Below are 23,150 nucleotides of genomic sequence, written 5' to 3'. Positions count from 1 at the left end.
GGAATTGGTGGGGAGAAATTTCCACTGACCTTGGTTTTATAGCATTCAGGGATATTAGAGTACTCTGGGTGAATACTGCTGATAGGCATGAATTAAGGAAGAGTACACAGTCACACAGCGTGCTGGGTAAGTGGGGCAGCAGGGCTTTATCATTGTACTACTACATCACCCAGAGGTGGTTGATTTTATTACATTGTGTGGCATGAATATAAAATATACTGCTCTAAAGAATTAAAGGAACACTTTTTAATCAGAGTATAGCATAAAGCCAATGAAACTTATGGGATATTAATCTGGTCAGTTAAGTAGCAGAGGGGGTTGTTAATCAGTTTCAGCTGCTGTGGTGTTAATGAAATTAACAACAGATGCACTAGAGGGGCAACAATGAGATGACCCCCAAAACAGGAATGGTTTAACAGGTGGAGGCCACTGACATTTTTCCCTCCTCATCTTTTCTGACTGTTTCTTCACTAGTTTTGCATTTGGCTACAGTCAGTGTCACTACTGGTAGCATGTGGCGATACCTGGACCCTACAGAGGTTGCACAGGTAGTCCAACTTCTCCAGGATGGCACATCAATACGTGTCATTGCCAGAAGGTTTGCTGTGTCTCCCTGCACAGTCTCAAGGGCATGGAGGAGATTCTAGGAGACAAGCAGTTACTCTAGGAGAGCTGGAGAGGGCCATAGAAGGTCCATAACCCAACAGCAGGACCAGTATCTGCTCCTTTGGGCAAGGAGGAACAGGATGAGCACTGCCAGAGCCCTACAAAATGACCTCCAGCAGGCCACTGGTGTGAATGTCTCTGACCAAACAACCAGAAAGACTTCATGAGGGTGACCTAAGGGCCCCATATCCTCTAATGCAGCTCGATTGGCATTCGCCATAGAATACCAGAATTGGCAGATGCACCACTGGTGCCCTGTGCTTTTTACAGATGAGAGCAGGTTCACCCTGAGCACGTGACAGAAGTGAAAGGGTCTGGAGAAGCCATGGAGAACATTATGCTGCCTGTAACATGATTCAGCATGAGCAGTTTGGTGGTAGGTTAATGATTGTCTGGGGAGGCATATCCATGGAGGGTCACACAGACCGCTACAGGCTTGACAAAGGCACCTTGGCTGCCATTAGGTATCAGGATGAAATCCTTGAACCCATTGTCAGACCCTATGCTGGTACAGTGGTTTCTGGTGCACGACAATTCCTGGCCTCATGTGGTGAGAGTATGCAGGCAGTTCCTGGAGGATGAAGGAATTGATACCATTGACTGGCCACCGCACTTTCCTGACCTAAATCCAATAGAACACCTCTGGGACATTATTTTTTGGTCCGTCCAATGCCACCAGGTTGCACCTCAGACTGTCCAGGAGCTCAGTGATGCCCTGGTCCAGATCTGGGACGAGATCCCCCACAACACCATCTGTCATCTCATTAGAAGCATGCACCGATGTTGTCAGGCATGTATACAAGAATACAGGGGCCATACAAAGTGCTGCGTACAATTTTGAGTTGCTGCAATTAAATTTTGGCAAAATGGACTAGCCTGCCACATAATTTTTTCACTCTGATTTTTGGGGCGTCTTTGAATTCAGGGCTCTGTAGGTTGATCATTTTCATTTCCATCAAACGATGTGGCATCCTTCCGTTCCTAAAACATTACCCAGTCTATATCAGTATAGATATCCAGGAGGATTTCTTTTTCCCATTGCGATCTGATGTGTTTTCAAAGTGTTCCTTTAATTTTTTTGAGCAGTTTATAAAGAAAAAATAAAGAATAAAGATACAACTCAATCAAATGCACAAAGACAACTACAGCTTAGTTTTTATTTTTTTAATGCCTCAGGACAACTGCAGAAAAAACTGAGTTATGTTCAAGCCACAAATTTATCTATAAAAAGAAACAAAAAACTCTGGTCTGTGTGAGGAATGTTAAATGTAACATTGAGAGTTTTTAAGAACTTACGTAATCTAAAACTTAACAGAAGTAGGATAAATCTCATCTCATTATTATACCCACCTTATCCAGTTCATCACTGTGGGGGATCATAGCTTATCCTGGAAAAATTTGGTCCAAGGCAGGTAACAACTCTAGAAAAGGTGACAGTCCATCCATCACAGGACCCACTCACAAACACACACACATACTCATAATCACACAAGGGGTAATTCGGAACCATCAATTAAATTAACAAGCATGTCTTTGGGTATGTGTGAGGAAAGCCCCTGTAGACATACAGAGAGTGTGCAAACTCAACATGGACAGCCTCCAGACATGGGATTTGAACCAAAGACAGTACTACTCACTGCTTCTCCTGCCACCTAGTAGGATGGATCAAATTATTACAAATTCTATCTGCAGTTTTACACAAACAAGTTTTGCACAAAAATACATTTTAAATTCTGGCTTTCAGTCTTATTAAAGAATAACTAATGCCCAGCTACAGGCCTAAAATAATACTTTTATACTGTAGATTATTATTCTGTCAAATAATATTTACAGTATTTATTATAGTGTTTTACTCAATCTGTATTTAATATACTGTATTATACACAAGAATATGTTTGACTGCTCAGGTAATGATGTTTTGTGATGTCTTAGTTTTTCTTTATTAACTGCTGACAAAGTAAATTTTGTTCTTAAGACAGAAAATGGAACAGAACCAGAAAAAAAAAAAGAACTTTAACATATTCTGCTTGAATTTTGCACTTAAAAGAATTATTTTCTTAGTAACCCATTGTAGAGATAATATCATAAATTATATGAAAAAACTCACTTAAGCTTATTAGAGACAATCTGACAACTTTGCTTTTTTGCACGTCACAGTAGGTAAATTAATTTTTTCATGTCATTTTCTAACCTACTTAGTTCTGAACAGGTTCACAGGTGGGTGCTGGAGCCTATCCCAGCTAGCACAGGGAGAAATGTAGGAAAAACCCTGGACAGGGCCCCAGTCCATTGCTGGGTGAACACACATACCCACCCCAACCGCATACTAGGACCAGTTGGATATCACTAATTCACCTAACCTACATGTCTTTGGACTGTGAGAGGAAAATGGAGCACCAGGAGGAAACCCACACAAACACAGGGAGGACCAGTGTTGCAAACCCTGATCTCCTTATTGTCAGCCACCCTGTTTATTCATGAACAAATCATATCTTTAATCTCTTGCTTTGTAACCTGCCAAAAGATTTTTTTTCCCCCAACTAAAAAATGCACAATTACTAATACAAGTCCGTTAATCGAAGAAACAATTTATTGCATACATATATTAATGTGTCATTCATAAATGAGATAATCTTAAAATAAACAATTAAATTTAAAAAATGTACAAGTATTTACCACTTTTTACAGTAAATATAGTTATTATTTAACAGTAAAAAAATTACATTTTCTGCTGTTATGATTAATTTTTTTTTGTTGTTGCACTATTTTGTTTTTATCCATTTCTAGCATTATACACAGATCTATACCAGTAGTATAAGTCATTGATTATTTAATGCAGTACCCACAATACGTTTTAAATAGCAACCACAGTTTTTGCAATCTTAAAGAATATTTTTTTTACTTTAACTATGGTTTTGCAGTTTGTTTAAGATGTAATAATGCAAACCTGATACTGTATTTTCCATTCAATTGCAGTTTAACGAAAAATAGTAAATAGTCAGTCAGTTAATAGGATTATTGAAATGTCGAAGCCAAAATAATGTAGTAATGGATTTATACAAATTATCTGAAATGAATCAATTACTATGTGACAAATCTTCAGAGGCACTTTCTTTATTCCATGTGGAGAGAAATTGTTTCTAAGTAAGTACTAGATAGTAACATACATATAAAATATTTTGTAAAGCAATAATCACTGAAACACTAATTCCTTCATATTATAGTTTATAACATTATTTATAGTTTATAAAATTGCAAGTTTTGTAAGCTGTGAGTGTTCAGTATGTGACTAATTGCTAAGAAACATGTTACATATCACACATCACTTATGTTACTTATAATTTTGTTGGGCATGAGCTAAATTATATTGCTCAGTACAGTTTATTAAAATAATTATTAAAATATGCAGTGCTTTCAAAAAGCAGGCATGCTAAAAAAATAAAGCAAGAAGTACTGTGATTTATAAGCATTAAGCTCTGAACATCTCAATCTAAAAATGTATATACACATGGATATGCAAGTTATTAATTTGAAAGCATTTTATCACATTTGTGAAACATGAAATGCACATTACATAAAGCTGGGATAATTTTATTTCTGTTTTTTAATCATATTTACGGAATTAGGGTCTATTTTTCTACCTCCTTACATAAAACATAAAAACAAATTATACAGTTTTCTCTTTAGCAGTCAACCAATTTTACTGTATACAGCTTCCTAATCAATTTAAGATGTCTCAGGAATCTAATTATTTTTTCTGCATTAATTTCTTTTCCATGATAATTTTGGCAGCTGAGATTTGCAATTAACAGCTTTCCCTTATCTTACGTGACACCGCAGACTGGCAGGTACTGGGAGGGATGAACACAGCAGGGTCACTAATTCCAATCTGAAGATCAAAGAAGCGGGTAGATGTTGTTACGCTGTAGTTCTTCGTATAGGTTTCTTGTACTGGGAAACAGTCTTTGATTGTATAGACTCCAACCCAAGTTTCAGCTGAAAGAAAACACAACACAAAAAATCATATTAAAACTACTTTGGATATAAAGTTAATGTAAAGGAAATTTAATGTAAAGATACTGTAAAAGGAAAATTAAGAACATATTAAATTTTACTGATAGAAACAGAAATTTTACAGATCATTACACACATTGCCTACAGAAAAACACAATCATAATGAAATGAAACCTGCAATTTTATAATGGTTCTCCTGAATCACAAACTTGAGAAGTAGACCCCTCAATGAAATGCAGTAACTACATCCACTGAAAAGGTCCTAAATGTAATAACTACTCTTGATTTTAATATAATAACTATTATCAATTGTTAGCTAGTAATAAAATATAGTTTAGAAGACTTTTAGTACATTTACATTTACTCACTTAGCAGATGCTTTTATTCAAAGGGACTTAAAAAAGAAGTCAATATAATCGAGGAAGCATCAATTTGGGACTGCTAAGGAAGAAGCATTACAAGACTAAATTACAGAACTATTCATCACAAGTGAGGGGCTCTAAAGCAAACAGAGTAAAAAACTTGTTAATGTTTCTATAGTTGCAAGAAAATATCAAATTCATCATCAACTAAACAGATGTTCGCAGAACAAGAGAGTTTTCAAATTATTCTTAAAAACATTCAGGGAGTCAGCAGTTCAGATGGAGGTGGGCACCTCTTTCCTGCAGCTTAGAGCATCATACAAAAAGAGTCTGGTTTGAGATTTGATGCCATGCAGAGATAGCATCACCAGATATGGCTCACTAGCAGATTGAGTGGGCGAGAAAGAGCAGAGGACCTTACCAGTGTCTCCGTATTTACAGGTGCTGACCCATTGACTACTCTATACTTAATATGTGCTGCCACTGGAGGCCAATGTAGCAAACTGAAAAGATTTGTGACATGTGTCTCTTTTGGCTGGTTGAACACAAGATGTGCTGCTTCAGTTTGGATCATCTGCAGTGGCTTGTGTACAGACCGATTAAGAGACAGAATCCTTTCTTCTGCTTAACTCATCTCATCTTCTGAACCACCTTTCCTAATGAGGGTTACAATGGCAGCAGACCACACAAGTCAAACTTGCTTGTCGCAAGGTACAGATTCCAGCTCTTCCTGGGAAATTCTAAAGTGTTTCCAAGCCAACTGAGACGTGTCCTGAGTCTGCAACAGGGTCTCTGCATGATGAGATGTGCCCAGAGCCTCATTTACCTCCTCTCAATTTAGATGGGCAGCAACTGTACTCTGAGGCTCTCAAAAATTGTTTAATCTTAACCTTAATTTTAATCTGCAATGCAAGATGTGAAAATTCTGCAATAACTGGTACAAAAAAACCACAAAATCATCAGTGTTAATACAATAAGGTGTTTTTCTGTAACAGTTAATATGGGAAGTGGCATACAGACAAAACAAAAAAAAAATCAAAACCATTGTTTAATGAAAGTCAAACTAAGTTTTTCAGTAAGTTTATCTATTATGTTAGAATACACAATAATCTCATTCACAAAGACTGAGAAACTGAGTGAGTACATTTATGCTAATAAGCAGTACCATCCAATGGCACAGAAATACTTTAAAGTAATGGCTTTGCAAATGAATGACCAAAGCTCATTCCCTATCCGCATGACAATTTTAGTCATCAGCATGATTTCATGCTCCAAACCTATACAAACAAGTCAAAATGCCTCCTAGATGCATACTCACTGTGGAAAAGCTGACTGCCTGCCTTAGTAGCCTCAGTGCCTGAATGTTAGCAAACTTTCTCCAAACAACACAAATAAAATTTAATTATATCTTGTGGGAACATCTGTAAAACTCTTGTTAGTAGACTTCTTGCTAAATGATATTCTTACAAAATTATTCCATCTAAACTTGTGACTAGCCTTGGAGTCATAATTGATAGTGGCGTCACATTTCAATCCAGCATTTCTCCTACAGCTGACAAAGTCCAAAAGAGGTCCATATTTACTATATGAAAGTGAAACAATGGAAGCGATAATGGTTGCAGCTAAGCCAACATTTCCATCGGGAAGTATCTAAGAGGCAAACTAGGGATAACAGAGAGTTTAACAAGAGATATACTCGTATGTGTACGCACACATACACACACAACATTTTTCAATCTCTAATCCTACGAGGATTAGAAGGTAAAGACTTGGACCACTGGCCACTGATATGCATAAGTGGGACTTTACTCATGGTGTGCATTACAACTTTACCCATTACAAATCATTGCAAACTGAACTAATTTCAGATTTAAGCAGGATTAAGTCCCACTTCTCCAATGGTACCATCAAGTTAACATATGGTGATTATGTTGCTAATGGATCAATCTAAATGACATTCTAGTGCAACTCAATACCAGAACACCTTGTGTCACATTGTGGGACACTGCTGCTAGTTAGGGATTGCTTAATGTGCGGCATGTCTGTCCAGAATAATTTTTCATTAGCAGAATGCTGATTCATTCGTGAGGTGCATCTCTTGGAAATGTCAATGGGATGTCAACACCCTTCTCTGGCTCCAATTATGTATATGAGGAGCATTCTGTAAAACTACAAGTTCTTTACAAATACTACATAGCCTGTCTCTCCATAGAAAATGTTGTACAGTAACTGAGTGAAAGTGCCACAGGTCAACATTTAATACTTGAAGCAAAGCATAAAAACTCATATGTACAACCAAAGGTGTTTTACCTAACATAAATTAAATCCATGCACTGGACCAATAAACTGCTTTATTGTTGCAGCTTTAGAAATGGTTCTTACCCATAATTATTATTAAACCACCACTTTTGAGTGAAACATTTTTGTAGTTTGGCTGAGAAATTGGGGGCAAAAAAGTTTACTTTTTTAGGCTGAAGAGATTCAGAGTATTCATTTGGATTAACTTGGCAAGAGAGTCTTCATTTTTTTGTTATTTATGAGTGCTCAAGTTTAAACCATTTAGTTTAATCAGTGTTTTAAATGATTTACTAATATATGAAAACTAAAACAGGTGGGAGGTCACCAAACTTCAAAAACACACACAAACTAATGACATCTGAGACTGCAGAGATCACTTCTTTATGAACGGTTATTGACTGCAATTGGTAAGATTTAATCACAATACTTTTCATCTTAAGAATCAATCATTAGGAAATGACCATTAACTTTCAAGTTGCCAAAGAATGTCCAATTGCAGCTGTATTAAAAAAAAAATTACCAAACAATTATAGCTTAATAAAATTAGTGGTTTTAAAAATTATTTTTGTCCCAACATACAGTACAGGCCAAACGTTTGGACACACCTCCTCATTCAATGTGTTTTCTTTATTTTCATGACCATTTACATTGGTAGATTCTCACTGAAGGCATCAAAACTATAAAATATTTTATAATGTGGTATTAATTCCACATAAATATGTGAAATTAACGTAAATTGGTCAGAGGGCATCTTTTCTAATTGGTCACATTCACTAATCGAAAACTACAGATAGAGACTTCTACTAGATGGTATAGAGTGTGTCTACTTGTGACAATAATAGACATAAGATGTAAGACAAAATATTATCAGCCTGCTTCTTTTAATTTATAACAAAGCAAATTGGTAAATTTTATCCCTAATAGTGTATGAAGAGTAAATTAATAGTTGATTATGAAATTCTAAAGGCAATGTAACTAAATACAATGCAGCAGCGCACTGAAGAGACAGTTATTTTAATAAAATCATATATATTAGTGCTGGGAATCAAAGATAATTCTTTTCAACTATTAATCAGTTAGTAAATCCAGTACCAACCATGAAGTCTCCATACGCCTCAGTAGAGAAAGTAAGATAAATTTGCTGCATTTTTTTAAAGAAAAAGTAACGCAAGGCCTAGCATAGTACAAACAACAATAACAGACCATGTTCACTAGCCTCTGGTATTTTCCCAGATTTTTTTAAAACCACAGCAGTTAAGCCTCTTCTTAAAATACATAATCTTGATCCCTCAGTCCTAGATAATTTTAGGCCCATCACTAATCTTGATTTCTTAAGTAAATTATTGGTTTTGATTTTGCAATTAAACAACTATGGTACTTAAATAAACATTCTATACTAGATAAACTCCAGTTAGTCTTCAGATTCAACTACAGCACAGAAACTGTTTAAGTAAAAATAGTTAATGATTGCTGGCTAAATATAGATACAAATATAATAAAACTCTCATTCTAAAGGATCTGAATGTAGCACATTGATACATTAGATCACAAGATGTCTCATTAAAAAGCTTAGACAGTGGGTGGGCCTTTCTAATGTAGCTCTAAATGGGTTTGAATCTCATCTAACAGGGACAACTTTCTTTGCAAATCCTGATGGCAGAATATTGGAAACATAACATTGCATATAGAATCCCGCAATGATCAGTTCTGTTGCCTTTCTCACTTTACATGCTTCTTTTTAGGCCAGATCATCTCAAACACAATGTAAATTACCATAGCTATGCGGATGACACAAAACTTTACTTATCCTTAGCCCAAGATGACCTAAAGGCTCTAGCCTGTCTAACAGATTGCCTAAACAGTATTATGCAGTGGTCAAGTTGTAATTTACTTAAATTAAATAAGAAGAAAACTAAACAACTTGCATACCACAATAAAAAAAGAAAAAACTGTAGAAATTTTAAAAATCTGAAAAACTAGAAATTAGTAGAAAATCTGAAGTAAAAAAAAATCATGGCTATTTTAGATTCAGCACTTTTAAATCTCATAATTATTTTTCATTAAAAAAAATATACCACATTTTCAGTCCTTTATGATTTTAGAAAATTGAAAACAGTTGATATGTGCCTTTGTCTTCAACCATTTTGATTACTGTAATGCATTTCTAACATGTCTGACAAAAAAGGTTTAAATCGGTTGCAGTTAGTTCAAAATGCAGCTGTAAGAGTTCTACCTACAAAGAATAAATGTAACCACATTTCTTTTCTGGTATTAGCATCTTTACACTGGCTGCCTGTCTCTCCAAAATTTTTTTTAAATGCTGCTAATTGCTTATAAGACTTTGAATAATCTTGCATCTTCATATATCTTGAAATGTTTGTCCCCTTAAATCCCCAATCATAACCTTAGATTAAAATTCTGTTTTGTTTGCTATTCTGAGAGAATCATAAAAGAAATGAGCCTTCCTTTAGCTTCTGGGCTCCACAAAATGGAAAAATCTACCTATAGAGATACATCAGGCTGGAACAAAAGTGTTCAATAAAGTCACAAGTTAAAACTTACTTTTTTAATCTGATGTTGCTAAATTTGTGACTAATCACAATGTTTGCCTTTTGTTTCACTTCTTGGTGTCCAATGGTGGCACTATGCCATCAACATCTGGATGAAATTCCATGGCACTTTTGGAAGAAAGAGGAATACTGCAGTACTATCCTTGATGATGTCTACACAAATTGACTCTCTCGTTTTTATTCTGTTTTTGTATATTAAATATAAGATGGAATGTACAGCAAGACCTGAGTTGGCTTTTAGTAGCGTGACTGTTTGTACAAACCTTGTCCTGAAGATGCACGGAAACGTCAGTTTTTCTTTTCTATCAATGCCCTGATTAGAAACCAATTACTACCCTTTACTAAATTCCTAACTTAACTCGTATTTTACTTTCTACTCTGTGCTGTTTCCAGTGGAATTTAAAAGGGTCACAGAAGGGTGTATTTTTCTTTTGCTTGAAATTTAAGCAACAATTATCATGCTCAAAGTTTTAACATACTTTAGCATTCTCAGACCTGCCCAATGCAATCCAAAGTTGCAGGGGTTCCGAGCCTTTACTGGTTGCATTAGACACAAGGCAGAAACCTATTGCTACTACTACTATTATTAAAATCCAACATGGGGTAACATCCCATTATTATACTTTATTGTATATCAAAGTTCACAATATTATAATGAATTTAGAGTAACAAAATTAAAATTTATACTGTTAAAAACTGGTTTCATGTGAACACGAAGAGCTCAAATGCTGAGATGAGGTAACACAACTTTCACTAAATATGTAAAGTGCAGCTTTAACTTTGGGGTTAAATATTTTTCAGTGTAGTAATGCATCATTTTTAATAAAAATCTGCAAAAATGTTTAAAATATATGGTAAGACATATAGTACATCTATACTAATAAAAGGCAAAGCTCTCACTGACTCACTCACTAATTCTCGAACTTCCCGTGTAGGTAGAAGGCTGAAATTTGGCAGCCTTATTTCTTACAGCTTACTTACAAAAGTTAAGCAGGTTTCATTTCGAAATTCTACACATAACGGTCGACAACATCCGCCACGTTGAACTTTCTTATTTATGGCCCCATCTTCACGAAATTTGGTAGGCGGCTTCCCTGAGCTAAACAAAACCGATGTACGTACTTATTTCAGTGGTATGACGCCACTGTCGGCCACCATATTGAACTTTCCAATGGTCTTTGTTACTTATGGGCCCATCTTCAAGAAATTTGGTATGCGGGTTCCCAACACTAACTGAATCCTACTTACATACATATATACGTCCATAGCCTGCAGCTCGGTCACCGTGTGAGGCGGCGTTGGATTCCCCATCCCCACGCCTCCCACGTTGTTGGCTGCCTGCCTATATAAGGCCATCCATCTCTCCGGCATCTACATTCCCTTCCTTGCTTCGCCACGAAATTCACGTCTCCCTGCTGATAACTACAGCCTTTTTATTTAATCCACGACTTCTCCGCTGTTTTATTGTTCGTTTATTACGATTATAGTTATTGTGTAGGTATTTTAGACTTACTTTACATTGCTCAGGTACCCATTTCCTTTATCGTTCCAACTGTACCCCCATTAACATGTCTATCGAGGTGATCACCATCGATCAAAGAACTGTCACTTACCGAGTGGTTTCCATGACCAGAGATGGCACCTACCTTTTCCATTCTCTTTGTTACATATTGCACGGCCATATCAGGCTCACTCTTGATATCCAGAGGAACATTGTGTCTTATGTATTGAATGACTGGGACAGGTTCTAGGTGTGGACCGATGACGGTACAGGAGATAATTATACTACACAGGAGCCCTATAAGAGTGAAATGCTTAAACCCTTCACCTATGGTTCTGCATGTGATTTGATGGCTGCCGCTGAATTGTTCGGTGTCGCTTTCAAGTGTACCGAAATGGGCAAATATTTTACACCTTTCAACCGCCAATGCCTCTTAAACATGTTAGATTCACAGATGACGATTTCAGTAGTGGACACTTTGATGTTTATGAATGTTTAAACTCTCAAAAACTAGATGTGAAGTTATCGATGAAACCGGTTGTGTGCTTACAACGCTTGACAGATGCCGAATGTCACTTCAACACAAGTCCTGCAAATACTGTTGTAATTGAAACAAACCATGAAGCTCAAACCGATCATGACAGCAGCAATCCAAGCTGTGAGATTTGAGACAAGTTTACTTTTCACATGGCCAACTGTACGTTGCATGCTCAAGAGTAAGCTCCGCGTACAGCTTGGTCATATTAAAACCGGAGGGCCGAACTGACAAGGTGGTATACAAAGAGATCCTTAACAAATAATTATTGGTATATTTTCCCTTACTTTAAAAAGGTTTCATTTTCTTCTTAATAAAAATTTTAAGGCAGTACTTTGCCGCTGCAGAGCGTGGGTATTTTGCTAGTACATAATAAAATTTTTATTTTGGAATATCTTCTAAATGCTTTTCTTTATAAATTTAAGGAAAATAGAGATGTTTTATTGTTTAACACTCCATGAACATCACAGTATGTATCTTTTATTTTAAAAAAGGTTACTTCATTCATTTCATTAGTATTGAGTTCAAGAAAAAGGTAAATACAGTTACAGCAGCCATCTGAAACATCCAGGACACAGTCAGTACATCAAAATAAGCTGTGAACACAAATATACCATAACACATTAATATGAATATTAAAATGCCTTTAGACCATATGTTAAAAACATTCAGATGCATTTTATACTTTATCCATCCATTCAATATGAAACCCATTTCATTCAGTTAAGGGGCAAGTGGGACAGATGATATCCTGACAGGAATTATCTTGAATACTGCATCCATGAAATGCAGGGGCAAAGGAAATTACTCTTGCCTTGTTTGATGATAATAATAATAATAATAATAATAATAATAATAATAATAATAATAATAATAATAATAATAATAATAATGAAGTATGAATGAAAAAAGATAAAGCGCTAGCTTACCTAACTGAATCCTGATCCACTGGCAATATAATATACTAGCAAAATACCGCGCTTCAGCGGAGAAGTAGTGTGTTGAAGAAGCAATGAAAAGAAAAGGAAACATTTTGAAAATAACGTAACATGATTGTCAATGTAATTGTTTTGTCACTGTTGTGAGTGATGAGTGTTGCTGTCATATATATATACATATCTATACATATACACATATATACACATACACATATATACATACATATATATATCTACATATATACACATACATATACATACACACACATATATACACACACATATATATATATATACATACACACACACATATATAAACATATATATATATATACATACATATCTACATATATACACACACAGCTATTTCGTATCAGTGCAATACGCTGCTTGTTAAAACGGATAACTCCCGCTCTTACGTGCAAGTCTGCGTGGATATTATGAACTATCGTATTTGTTCAAGTTCTATTTAAATTTTAAATAGAAGGAATTTTTATTTAGTCGACAGAAATATCTTTGGTAGGAATGGTAAAAACAGACAGGAATATTATTCGTGAATAAATCAACTCAAACCTTAAATAACTTAAAAGAACAAACATTCAAATTTCTTTACTCTTATGTAAATTTATATAAAAAAATAAACTTAGATTTTAAATATCCCAAAAGATTTTGCTCTCCATAAAAATATATCCTTTCAAAATTATACAAATTCAAATATGAACATGCTGCATAACAAAACCTGGAAATATAAATAAAATGTGTTCCTTTCAGCAATAACAAATCAAATCATTAAGTTGTCTTTGCTCATATGTCATTTTAGAGCTGGACGCCTGGCATCTATTTTTGGCAACAGGTTCGTTTATGTTTGGTGTGAGGTTCTGTGTTGTGGAGATTCTCAGGATGGATTGCAGGTGCTCATCAGTGAGGCGACTCCTGTGTGCTGTTTTGTTAGTCTTTATCACTGAGAAGAGCTTCTCACACAGATATGTGCTACCAAACATGCACAAGGTTCGAGCCGCATGTAGACGGACTTTTTGTTCTTCAAAGTCACCAAAGCGCCGTGCAAACTCAGTGCGCCGGTTTATCAGCAAAGTGCAGATTTGGGAACACCGTAGTTACGACTTGGTTTAACATTACTTGGCAACAGGGAAAGTTGCACTGGTGCATTTGTGTCTCCCATAAAAGCAACTTCACTTGAAATCACTTTGTGATTGTGCACGGTAAAACGTCCGCTGAAGTGTCAGATTCTTATTTAATTCTTCTGCTTTCTGTATCTTCTGCATTGCATTCAGGTCTTTCAGCCTCACTGATGAGCACCTGCAATCCATCCTGAGAATCTCCACAACACAGAACTCCCTGATGTTTTGTCTCATAGTGCCGTCTTAGATTAAATTCTGTAATTACAGCCACATTAGCTCCACAAATGAGACACACGGGTTCAGTAAACATATACTCAGCCTCCCATCGGTTTTTAAAGGCTCTATTTTCAGAATCAACTTTTCTCTTCAGCATCGTGTGAGCTAGCTTCGCAATAACTTGCAGCATCATAAGCTAGACTTGATTAACGCGTAAGTGTTGGCAAGGCAGCTGAAGCGCTGCATTATGGGATCTGTAGTTTATTGTGTTACCAGCGCTTCATATACCCGGCCATTAATAACAATAATACAGTATATAAAATGATCTCGCGGCTGGATATAATTACACGCCGGGCGGATGTGGCCCGCGCCCTTGAGTTTGACACATATGGACTAAATAGAACTTGAAAAGATATATTTTTCAAATGTGATCGCAATTCAGATAGAGTTGACGCGACTACAGCCTGCATGCCTCAATAAGTCATCCTCCCTCGCTCTTACTTTTTACCGCTCATCTAATGAATACACTGAGTATGGCTTTACCAAAACAATCATTGATGGCGAATAAAGTATCCATTATTCGAGTATGTAGATCGGGATATATATATACATATATATATATACCCGCGTATCGCAGCGAGAAGTAGTGTGTTAAAAAGCTAGAAAAGAAAAGGGAACATTTTAAAAATAACGTAACATGACTGTCAATATACAGTATTTGTTTTGTGAGTGTTACTGAGTGTTGCTGTCATCAAGGATTTGATTATCATTATTTCTTTCAATCAGGTTCGTATTTGTAGGATGTGTTGTGTTCAAGTTACATTCCGTGTTTGTCAATCGCTGTAAAGATGACAGGTTTCATTCATCGATTCGTTTCTTACTGCATCAATAAACAGCTCGTCTTCTTCTTTATCTGAGACCTGACACACTGCATGCACGGGTTTTTTACACTGTCTTCCTTTAGCGGGACATTGACTTTTTCCACGTGTGCTTTGTTTCCAGTAGTTGGATTTATGAATATGCTTGTATGTATCAGACGCTTCATATTTTTGCTGCCTTTTCAATTGTGTAATTCGGTTTTGTTCAGCTCTTTGGAACTGTTGCTTTTATCTGTGCACTGCGTCAGTTCACGTGAGCCACTTGGTGTACATGCATCGAAGTTTCCCAGCTGTGCTGGTGCCATCTCGTGCTATGTCCATGGCTGTATTTAATGTTACCTTAGTCCTGGCACTTAAAACTTTCTCTCGCAGTTTCGCTGAGTTTGTGTCAAACACCACCCTGACCATCTCATCTTCCTCTCCATAAGCACAGTCCTTCACCCGTGAATATTTAGTGGCAGTTTGCTATTGGATTGCCGCTGACGGACGGCCTTATATGGGCAGGCACTAAATTACAAACGCCAGCGGCAGCCTGTCTATGAACTTAATTTAAAGTGTAGGTTTACATCGTGCTTTGTTTCCGAAGTAGCAGAACTCATGAATATGGTTGTATATGTCACTCGCTCGCTTCTTATTGTTTCGCTGCCTTCTCAATTATATAATGCATGTTTTCTTCAGCGCTTTTTTCTTCCTGGTTTTCTATGCACTGCGTGATTACGTGGGAGGCGTGATGATGTCACACGAAACTCCCCGGCGTTGAAGCTCATCTCCATTACAGTAAATGGAGAAAAACTGCTTCCAGTTATGACCATTACGCGTAGAATTTCGACATAAAACCTGCCCAACTTTTGTAAGGAAGCTGTAAGGAATGAACCTGCCAAATTTCAGCCTTCCACCCACACGGGAAGTTGGAGAATTAGTGATGAGTCAGTGAGTGAGTGAGTGAGTGAGTGAGTGAGTGAGTGAGTGAGTGAGTGAGGGCTTTGCCTTTTATTAGTATAGATTTTTGTTGCAAATGAAATGTCCTTAGTGCATTAAACACCTAAATGACAAACTCTTTTTGTCCAGTGTACAAACTGTATAATTTTTGCACATATACAATTTTACAGCTAATTTGTAATTTTTTTTTTTACTTTTCCTACATTTGCATGCTATAGGGGTAGAGGTGTGTGTGTGTATGTAAGTATACATACAGAATATATGGAGAAAGTATTTTAACTGGGTCAAAATCTTAATCTGAAGTTTTCAACAGATTTATATGCTTTAATCATTCTTGAACATAATCTGATTACCTTTGGAGTAATGTCTGTATGTGTGAGTCAGGATTCAAGCATGGTAACACAATAACAAATCACTCGATCTGAATGAGCCTTGGCAAATTTAATATTGTGAAAAGCTAGAAATGCTTGTGGCCCGTCATTTGCGCGATAGACATATGCGCGCCGTCAAAATAGCGCCGATTAAAACGCGCCGACAAAATCGCCCCGACAAAATCGCGAAGTTTCATTAAATATGAATTACTAATTTAAAGCATATATAATAATGTTTATTTTAGAAGTCAATATTATGAGACACGGCATGTCATCAGCATGGCACGCAGATAGTCTTTAAGATCACGCCCTGCATATGTAGGAAGGATTGCAGCAAGGGCGTCCCAATGTCTTGGCCTCTCTCGCGATTTTGTTGTTAACGGCTTTGTCTGCGCTCATTTGTCGGGGCGCATATGTCTATCGCGCTTTTGTCAGTAAACCAGAAATGCTTTCCTCTACAAAGATGATTATTTTAGTTTTGCGGTAAAAGTTCACTCAGAAATGTATACAATTAAAAATGTTGCAAAAGTCTATAGATCACTAAAAGTGTTATAGTGTTTTTTTATGTACGGTTGAATTTTGTACATGTGAGCATTATTTCACTGGCCATTCTTGTTAGGAAACAAATTGATTTGTACTTTGTCCTTAATGTTACTTTAATTTTTTAAAATATGCTTCATCAAATCATGTGGCTTTTTCACTTTCACCAAAGATTTACAAATATCCTTTATCTTTTATATTATAGTACTTATAATTACATTTCATTCAAAAATCTACCAGTCATGAGCAGCATTTATGAGATCTCCACTCAGTGCTGAATACTTGAAGAAAAAAGTGTGAAAGTTTGCTTGATAACACTCACTCAGTACATTCAATCAGCCTCAGCTTCAGCAGAACAAAAAGAAACAAGACATGCTTCTCTGCGTTCTCTGGCACTGTTTTGCACACTCTGGTGTGTGGTGGATCGAGAATGATTGAATCATCCTTCGAGCATGCTGTACTTTCACTGTCTTTCACACTGCTGCGCAAAGTGGTATGAGGACACTTGAGATGCAGCCCTTTCCTTGGTCCATGGTGACTGGTTAGAATGTGAAAGTGTCCACAGTAGGGGTAGGTTAGGGTTGGTATGTAAAAGAGAATGCTGCTGCTCAGCACAAGCAGCAACATTTGGTCATATTATAATGAGTAAAAATTAATTCATTCCAAGTTCATTTGAAATTGATACAAATCACAATGCTGTATTGGCTCAAACTCCTAAAATTAGATCTACCTCATCATAAAATTGATTTAAATAAATGTCTACCAACAAGAAACAATAACATTTACAAATTACTTTTACTCACTCAGACATGACCACAACATAGATAATAAACCAACAATAAACAGCAACAACAAAATTCCGTTATACAGTATATGAATTTCCACTAGATGTGATCCAACAGTGGCAGCATCATACAGTATTTGTAGACAATAATATTGTTTATAAAACATGTGGACAAGTACCAAAGGACAGTGTATGTCTGTATGACCGTAAGGAATGATAGGTAAGTGTTTTATCATGTAGGGTCTTATGGTGACCCTATTTTCCCCTTTTATACTCTTGTGTAGACCTTAATAAAATGTCTAAAATCCCAAACATTTAACTTTACATGATCAGGTACTTTGATAACCTCAGGAAATTAATCAGAGTGAAGAAACAGGCAAAGAGTTAAGTTACACATTTAATTACATATTATTGATTAAAAAAATGCCCAAAAATGTATCACTTATGTCCTGAACCCCAGTATTTGCACATTGGTAATATCAGCGTGTCTGAACCCTCAGATGTTCGCAACCTTACAGTTACTTTCACACTATCTGCCTACTGTCGCACTTGATCCATCGCTCGTATATGCAACTCTATAAGCTTTGCTGTGATTTCAATCTTGATGATTAGCGTCAGTTCTTCAATAAACAGTTTAGTTTCATTGGTGATTCCAAGCACTAATCTGTCCCGTATTACTTCGTCCTTTACCTCTCCATATTCGCAACTCACTGCTTTTTCCTCCTGAAGGTGAGTATCAATGTTTCCACCCTCGTCTTGTTTGCTGCTTCCGAAAACAAACATTTCAAATATGATGTTCTTTGCAGGATTAAAGTAAACTTCCTGCACTGCCAGTAAAAATGACATGTTTTCACGCTGCTCTGGAGATAGCGTTAGGTTATGCTTATAAATATGTCTGCATTGTCTGCCCTTTAGTCATCCAAGTGTTACTGCTTGAACGTTAGGAGGCTTTTCTGTCAAGTCTACCACAACTTCATAATCTTGTTAAAATATCTCCTGGTTTACACTCTGGTTTCCATTCATTTTTATTCCCTTGGGTGAAGGAATACTTTTCATTTTAACCATTCTTCAACTTTTTTTTGCTTAAGATTCTGTTACTTGTGGTACTTCCTTCATCACACTTATTACTGTTTTTTTTAGCTAAATACTGTGTGCAGTCAGGCTTGGGAGAGAACTGAAAATTTTGATTCACCCACTTTTGACACTATGTTTCTGTATGTTGTATTGAAAAGACACAAAGACAGGGCTTCAAACAGTAGTGGTAATGTCCAGCAACAAACATGTGTAACAGCAAATATAGTGAGTCCTCCAACAGAACCTCCAGGTCAAAGTAAGTGCAAGGTTGCATGCTTAATTGCAGTTCCATACGTGCAACCTCCAACACAACTACTCCACCATAGTAAAAGTACAGATTTAAGTGGGTTTAACTTGGAAAAGTAGTGAGTGCTAGGCATAAGTCTGCATTAGTATTAGGCACTGAAACTCTTGGGAGTCATCATAATATCTAACCTAAGGTGAACCTGTGGCATGGAAAAAGGCTGTTAATGAAGAAGGGCCGGTTTAACAGATATACTGTAATTAATCAAATAAGAGCAAAGTACTACAACAATGGTGCCAAAACAGGACACTACAACTGATACTACAACAGCAGTTTTTACCTGTCTGCAAAAAACAGGGTGCAAATGTAGCATAAATAACACAATGATTGAAAAAATAGTCCCTGGGTCTGATTAATCTCAATTTCTGCTTATGCAGAAAAACAAATCATAACAACTAATCCATTGACTCATTAGTGCAAGCTAATGGCAGCTATTTAATTACAAGAATAGGGTTCCATGATACACTGAGTAGAGAAAACTTTGAATGCCTGAATATTAATGCTGGCTGGGTAGATTTTTTCACTGAGTCATTAAATTGTCTACAGAGAGACTCGTTCAGTAGGAAATTGCAACAAAATCAGGGAAGTCCTAGAACAATTCATGGAATGTGATTGCATTCATTATACCTCAACAGAAAAACAAATATCTGTGAGACAATAGGGCTTTGCCTTTTATAACAGAGATCAGCCATCAACAACTTTGTAACAACTAAGGGAAACACTTGAGTTGACTTGGACCAACCAGGATTTGTGTGCCACACTTGCAATACATTGCTCATGATGTATTCATGATCCGAGGTCAAACGAGAAACTAACATGCATTTATTTATTAATACAGTATGGCTTACACAAGAAATCCAGTGATGGTAAATTGAAATATATGTTGACCAAAAAAAGAGATAATAATGTGTTAAGATTCAACCAACAGTACTGAAATAAAACAATTATTTTATAACTAAGATATTGAAACTAAACTTACATCTTTCTTTAAAAAATGTATTTACCACTCCAATAGAGATCTGGTAATGCTCTCTTTAATATGTTATGATTGGTTTGTTCAGTTAAAATGTTTAAAATTTTCAAAAAGACAAAGTAGGCTTGTTATCTGTTTTTAAGTGTAAACGTTTTGCCTTTTAAAGATAAATTGATTTACAATAGATAGCATGAAACAGCACAAAATAACAAAGGTCCCAGAGAAAACAGAAGTCAATCTTTAGGGAGGAAGCTGTCCTTGGTTACCTAATGTAGTGCACTCGTTGCTAATGTCAACAAAGCCTGCTCATTTAATTGTAGATTGGGAAAAGTGTCCTGTGGGATTCCCAAGTACCTGTTTCTGTGGAATCAATGGAAAAAAAAACTCCCAAATGCTAGTCAGTCTAGGCTCCCCTGAGCACATATAGAACAAGGACAGAAATTGTGCCTAGTCTGCAAACAGTTTTAAATTCACATAGATGTTTTAACATTTGTAAAGCAAAATAAAAATAGATTATGCAGGCTTTTTGAAGTTTACACACTGAACCTGATGTTCTTCTCTTCAAAACTTTTACAGCCAAAAACAGCTGCTAAACCCTTTCAATATATTATTGTTACCTAAACAAGAAATGGAAAACAGAGTTTATTCAACAAATATAGACAATTTATTACTCATTTATGCGACAACACTGATTTTAAGAACATTTGAAATGCATCTTATATATTTCCAAGTTGTATTTAGATGCTTGTTTTTCACATTTGACTTTACCACAAATACACTACTTTCTTGATTGACTATGAATAAGTAAATGCTAATGGAAGAAAGAAGTAAAAACTATTCTAATAATATTCAAATCTGAAGTGTAATACATGTAAACTAACAGAAAGAGCAATGTACTTTTGTATTTATTATAGATCAAGATAATCTTATTAGCATTAGACTACAGCATTTATTTTGTTCTATGTAATATAAAACAGAAAATTCATTACCATGCTTTAATTTTAATGAAAATAATCAGTCTTCATTAGGATTACTAGTGTGAAAAAACGGTTATGCCGATCAGTCCTAACTTGTTACTACTCCTGAAGAAGTGGCTTTAGCGATAAACGACAAGTAAACTTTAAAAAGGATTGAAAAGATTCATAAATAACCTATAAAAAGTACAAGTCAAGTCAAGTTGGGGAGCATGCACTAGTACAGTGCACTGCTGCACCCACTACACGATGAAACAACTCGGGATCCCGGTTGGCAACCCCCCAGGCAGACAAGTGGTCCAGTTCCACCCTCCGGAAATGACCCTCTATCTGCCGCAGCCTGGTGTTACGTGTACAACAACCTTGGCCTGATCCAGCCACTCGGGTCCCCAACAATGAGGGTCTTACAAACTGGATCACCCTCGGGGAAACGCGCCACATGGCCGTAGTGCCGTAACAGATGCTTCCTCACAATGCAGGTAATGTGCCTCATTCGGGACTCCATGAGCAACTGCTCATTCAACACAAAGTCAAACCAATGGTACCCAAGGATTTTCCGGAGAGACACAGTACCAAAGGAGTCCAGTCTTCATCTCAGGTCACTGGATATCGTCCATGTCTCGTAACCATATAGCAAGACAGGAAGCACCAGGATTCTAAAGACTTGGACCTTCGTCCTTTTGCATAGATATTGGGAGCACCACACACCCCTTTCTAGCGACCTCATGACCCCCCATGCTCTCCCAATCCACCTACAGACTTCATAGGAAGAGTCAGCAGAGACATGAATGTCACTGGCAAGGTAAGTAAACCTCTCGACAAGGTCGACACTCTCTCCGCAGACAGACACACTGCTGATGGCTATGCCCAAGAGGTCATTAAAGGCCTGAATCTTGGTTTTTATCCAGGACACTCGCAAGCCTAGACACTCAGACTCCTCGTTCAGTCTCTTGAGCTCCCCGATCAGAGCCTCCATTGACTCTGTGAAGATCACAGTATCATCAGCAAAGTCAAAATCCGTGAATCTGTCTTTACCAACAGATGGCCCACAGCCTCTGGACACCACGACCTTGCCCAACACCCAGTCCATAAAAGCATTGAACAGAGTAGGAGCAAGAGCACACCCCTGACCAACCCCAGAATCAACTGGGAAAAACACAGATGTTCTGCCTCCACTCTGCACAGCACTCACAGTACCAGTGTACAGGCTAGCCATGATATCCAGCAACCTTGAGGGGATCCCGCGAACCCTCAGGATGTCCCACTGGGCAGCTTGATCAACTGAGTCGAACATTTTGCGAAAATCGACAAAGGCTGCAAAGAAACTCTGCCAATATTTGTGTTTGCGCTCCATGAGAACTCTCAATGCCAGGATGCGGTGGATGGTAGACTTCTTAGGCGTAAAACCAGACTGTTCCGGTCGCTGGTAGGTGAGCAAGTGATCACGGATCCTATTGAGGATGACCCTAGCAAAGGACCTTACCCGGCACTGACAGCAGTGTTATCCCCCTGTAGTTGCCGCAATCCAGGCGATCACCCTTCCCTTTCCAGAAAGGGAAGACAAGTCCTGTTTTCCACTTAGTTGGGATGATGCCAGTCTCCCAGATGGAAGCAAAGATTGCTTGCAATGCAAGGAGGACAGCCTTACCACCAGCCTGGAAAAGTTCACCCCAGATACCACAGATCCCTGCAGCCTTTCCTCCCCTCAGCAGGTTCACCACCTGTGCAATCTCAGTGAGACTGGGTGGTTAACAGCTAATTCTAGAATTAGCCTCAAGAGCCAGAGATATAAAACGTCCTAGCCGGAGGATCACCTTTGAACAACTACTCAAAGTAGCCAGCCTAGCGGGTCACAACTGCAGTGTCATCTGTAAGGACCGTTCCATCAATCGCTCTGACTACGACTCTCCAAGGAACATATTCTGATGTACGTAATGCTTCGATTCCTCTGTAAGCAGGACGTGGGTCGCTAGACCACAGATGGTGTGTCACTTGCTCACAGATTCCTCTAACAAACGCCTCTTTATCTGACCTCAGAGCCCTAACAGCCATCCTTCTCAGTTCCCGGCACAGA

General features: G+C 37.2%; 1 protein-coding gene across 2 annotated transcripts in view; it reads right to left on the bottom strand.

Annotated features, from left to right (window-relative positions):
- Positions 1 to 3,234: 3,234 nt before the first annotated feature.
- LOC120529496 (mammalian ependymin-related protein 1-like) overlaps positions 3,235 to 23,150 on the bottom strand; it is a 53,653-nt gene continuing 33,737 nt past the window's right edge. For both annotated transcript variants that reach the window (XM_039753353.1, XM_039753352.1), the window contains exon 3: positions 3,235 to 4,662. In XM_039753353.1, the coding sequence (XP_039609287.1) occupies positions 4,472 to 4,662 (191 nt within the window). In that variant the 3' untranslated portion in view covers positions 3,235 to 4,471. The remainder of the gene's footprint in view (positions 4,663 to 23,150) is intronic.

The sequence above is a fragment of the Polypterus senegalus genome, chromosome 5, assembly GCF_016835505.1.
Source record: "Polypterus senegalus isolate Bchr_013 chromosome 5, ASM1683550v1, whole genome shotgun sequence".
NCBI classification, from domain to species: Eukaryota; Metazoa; Chordata; class Cladistia; order Polypteriformes; family Polypteridae; genus Polypterus; species Polypterus senegalus.
The sequence above is the reverse complement of the archived record's forward strand: the minus strand, read 5'-3'. Positions and strand labels throughout refer to the sequence as shown.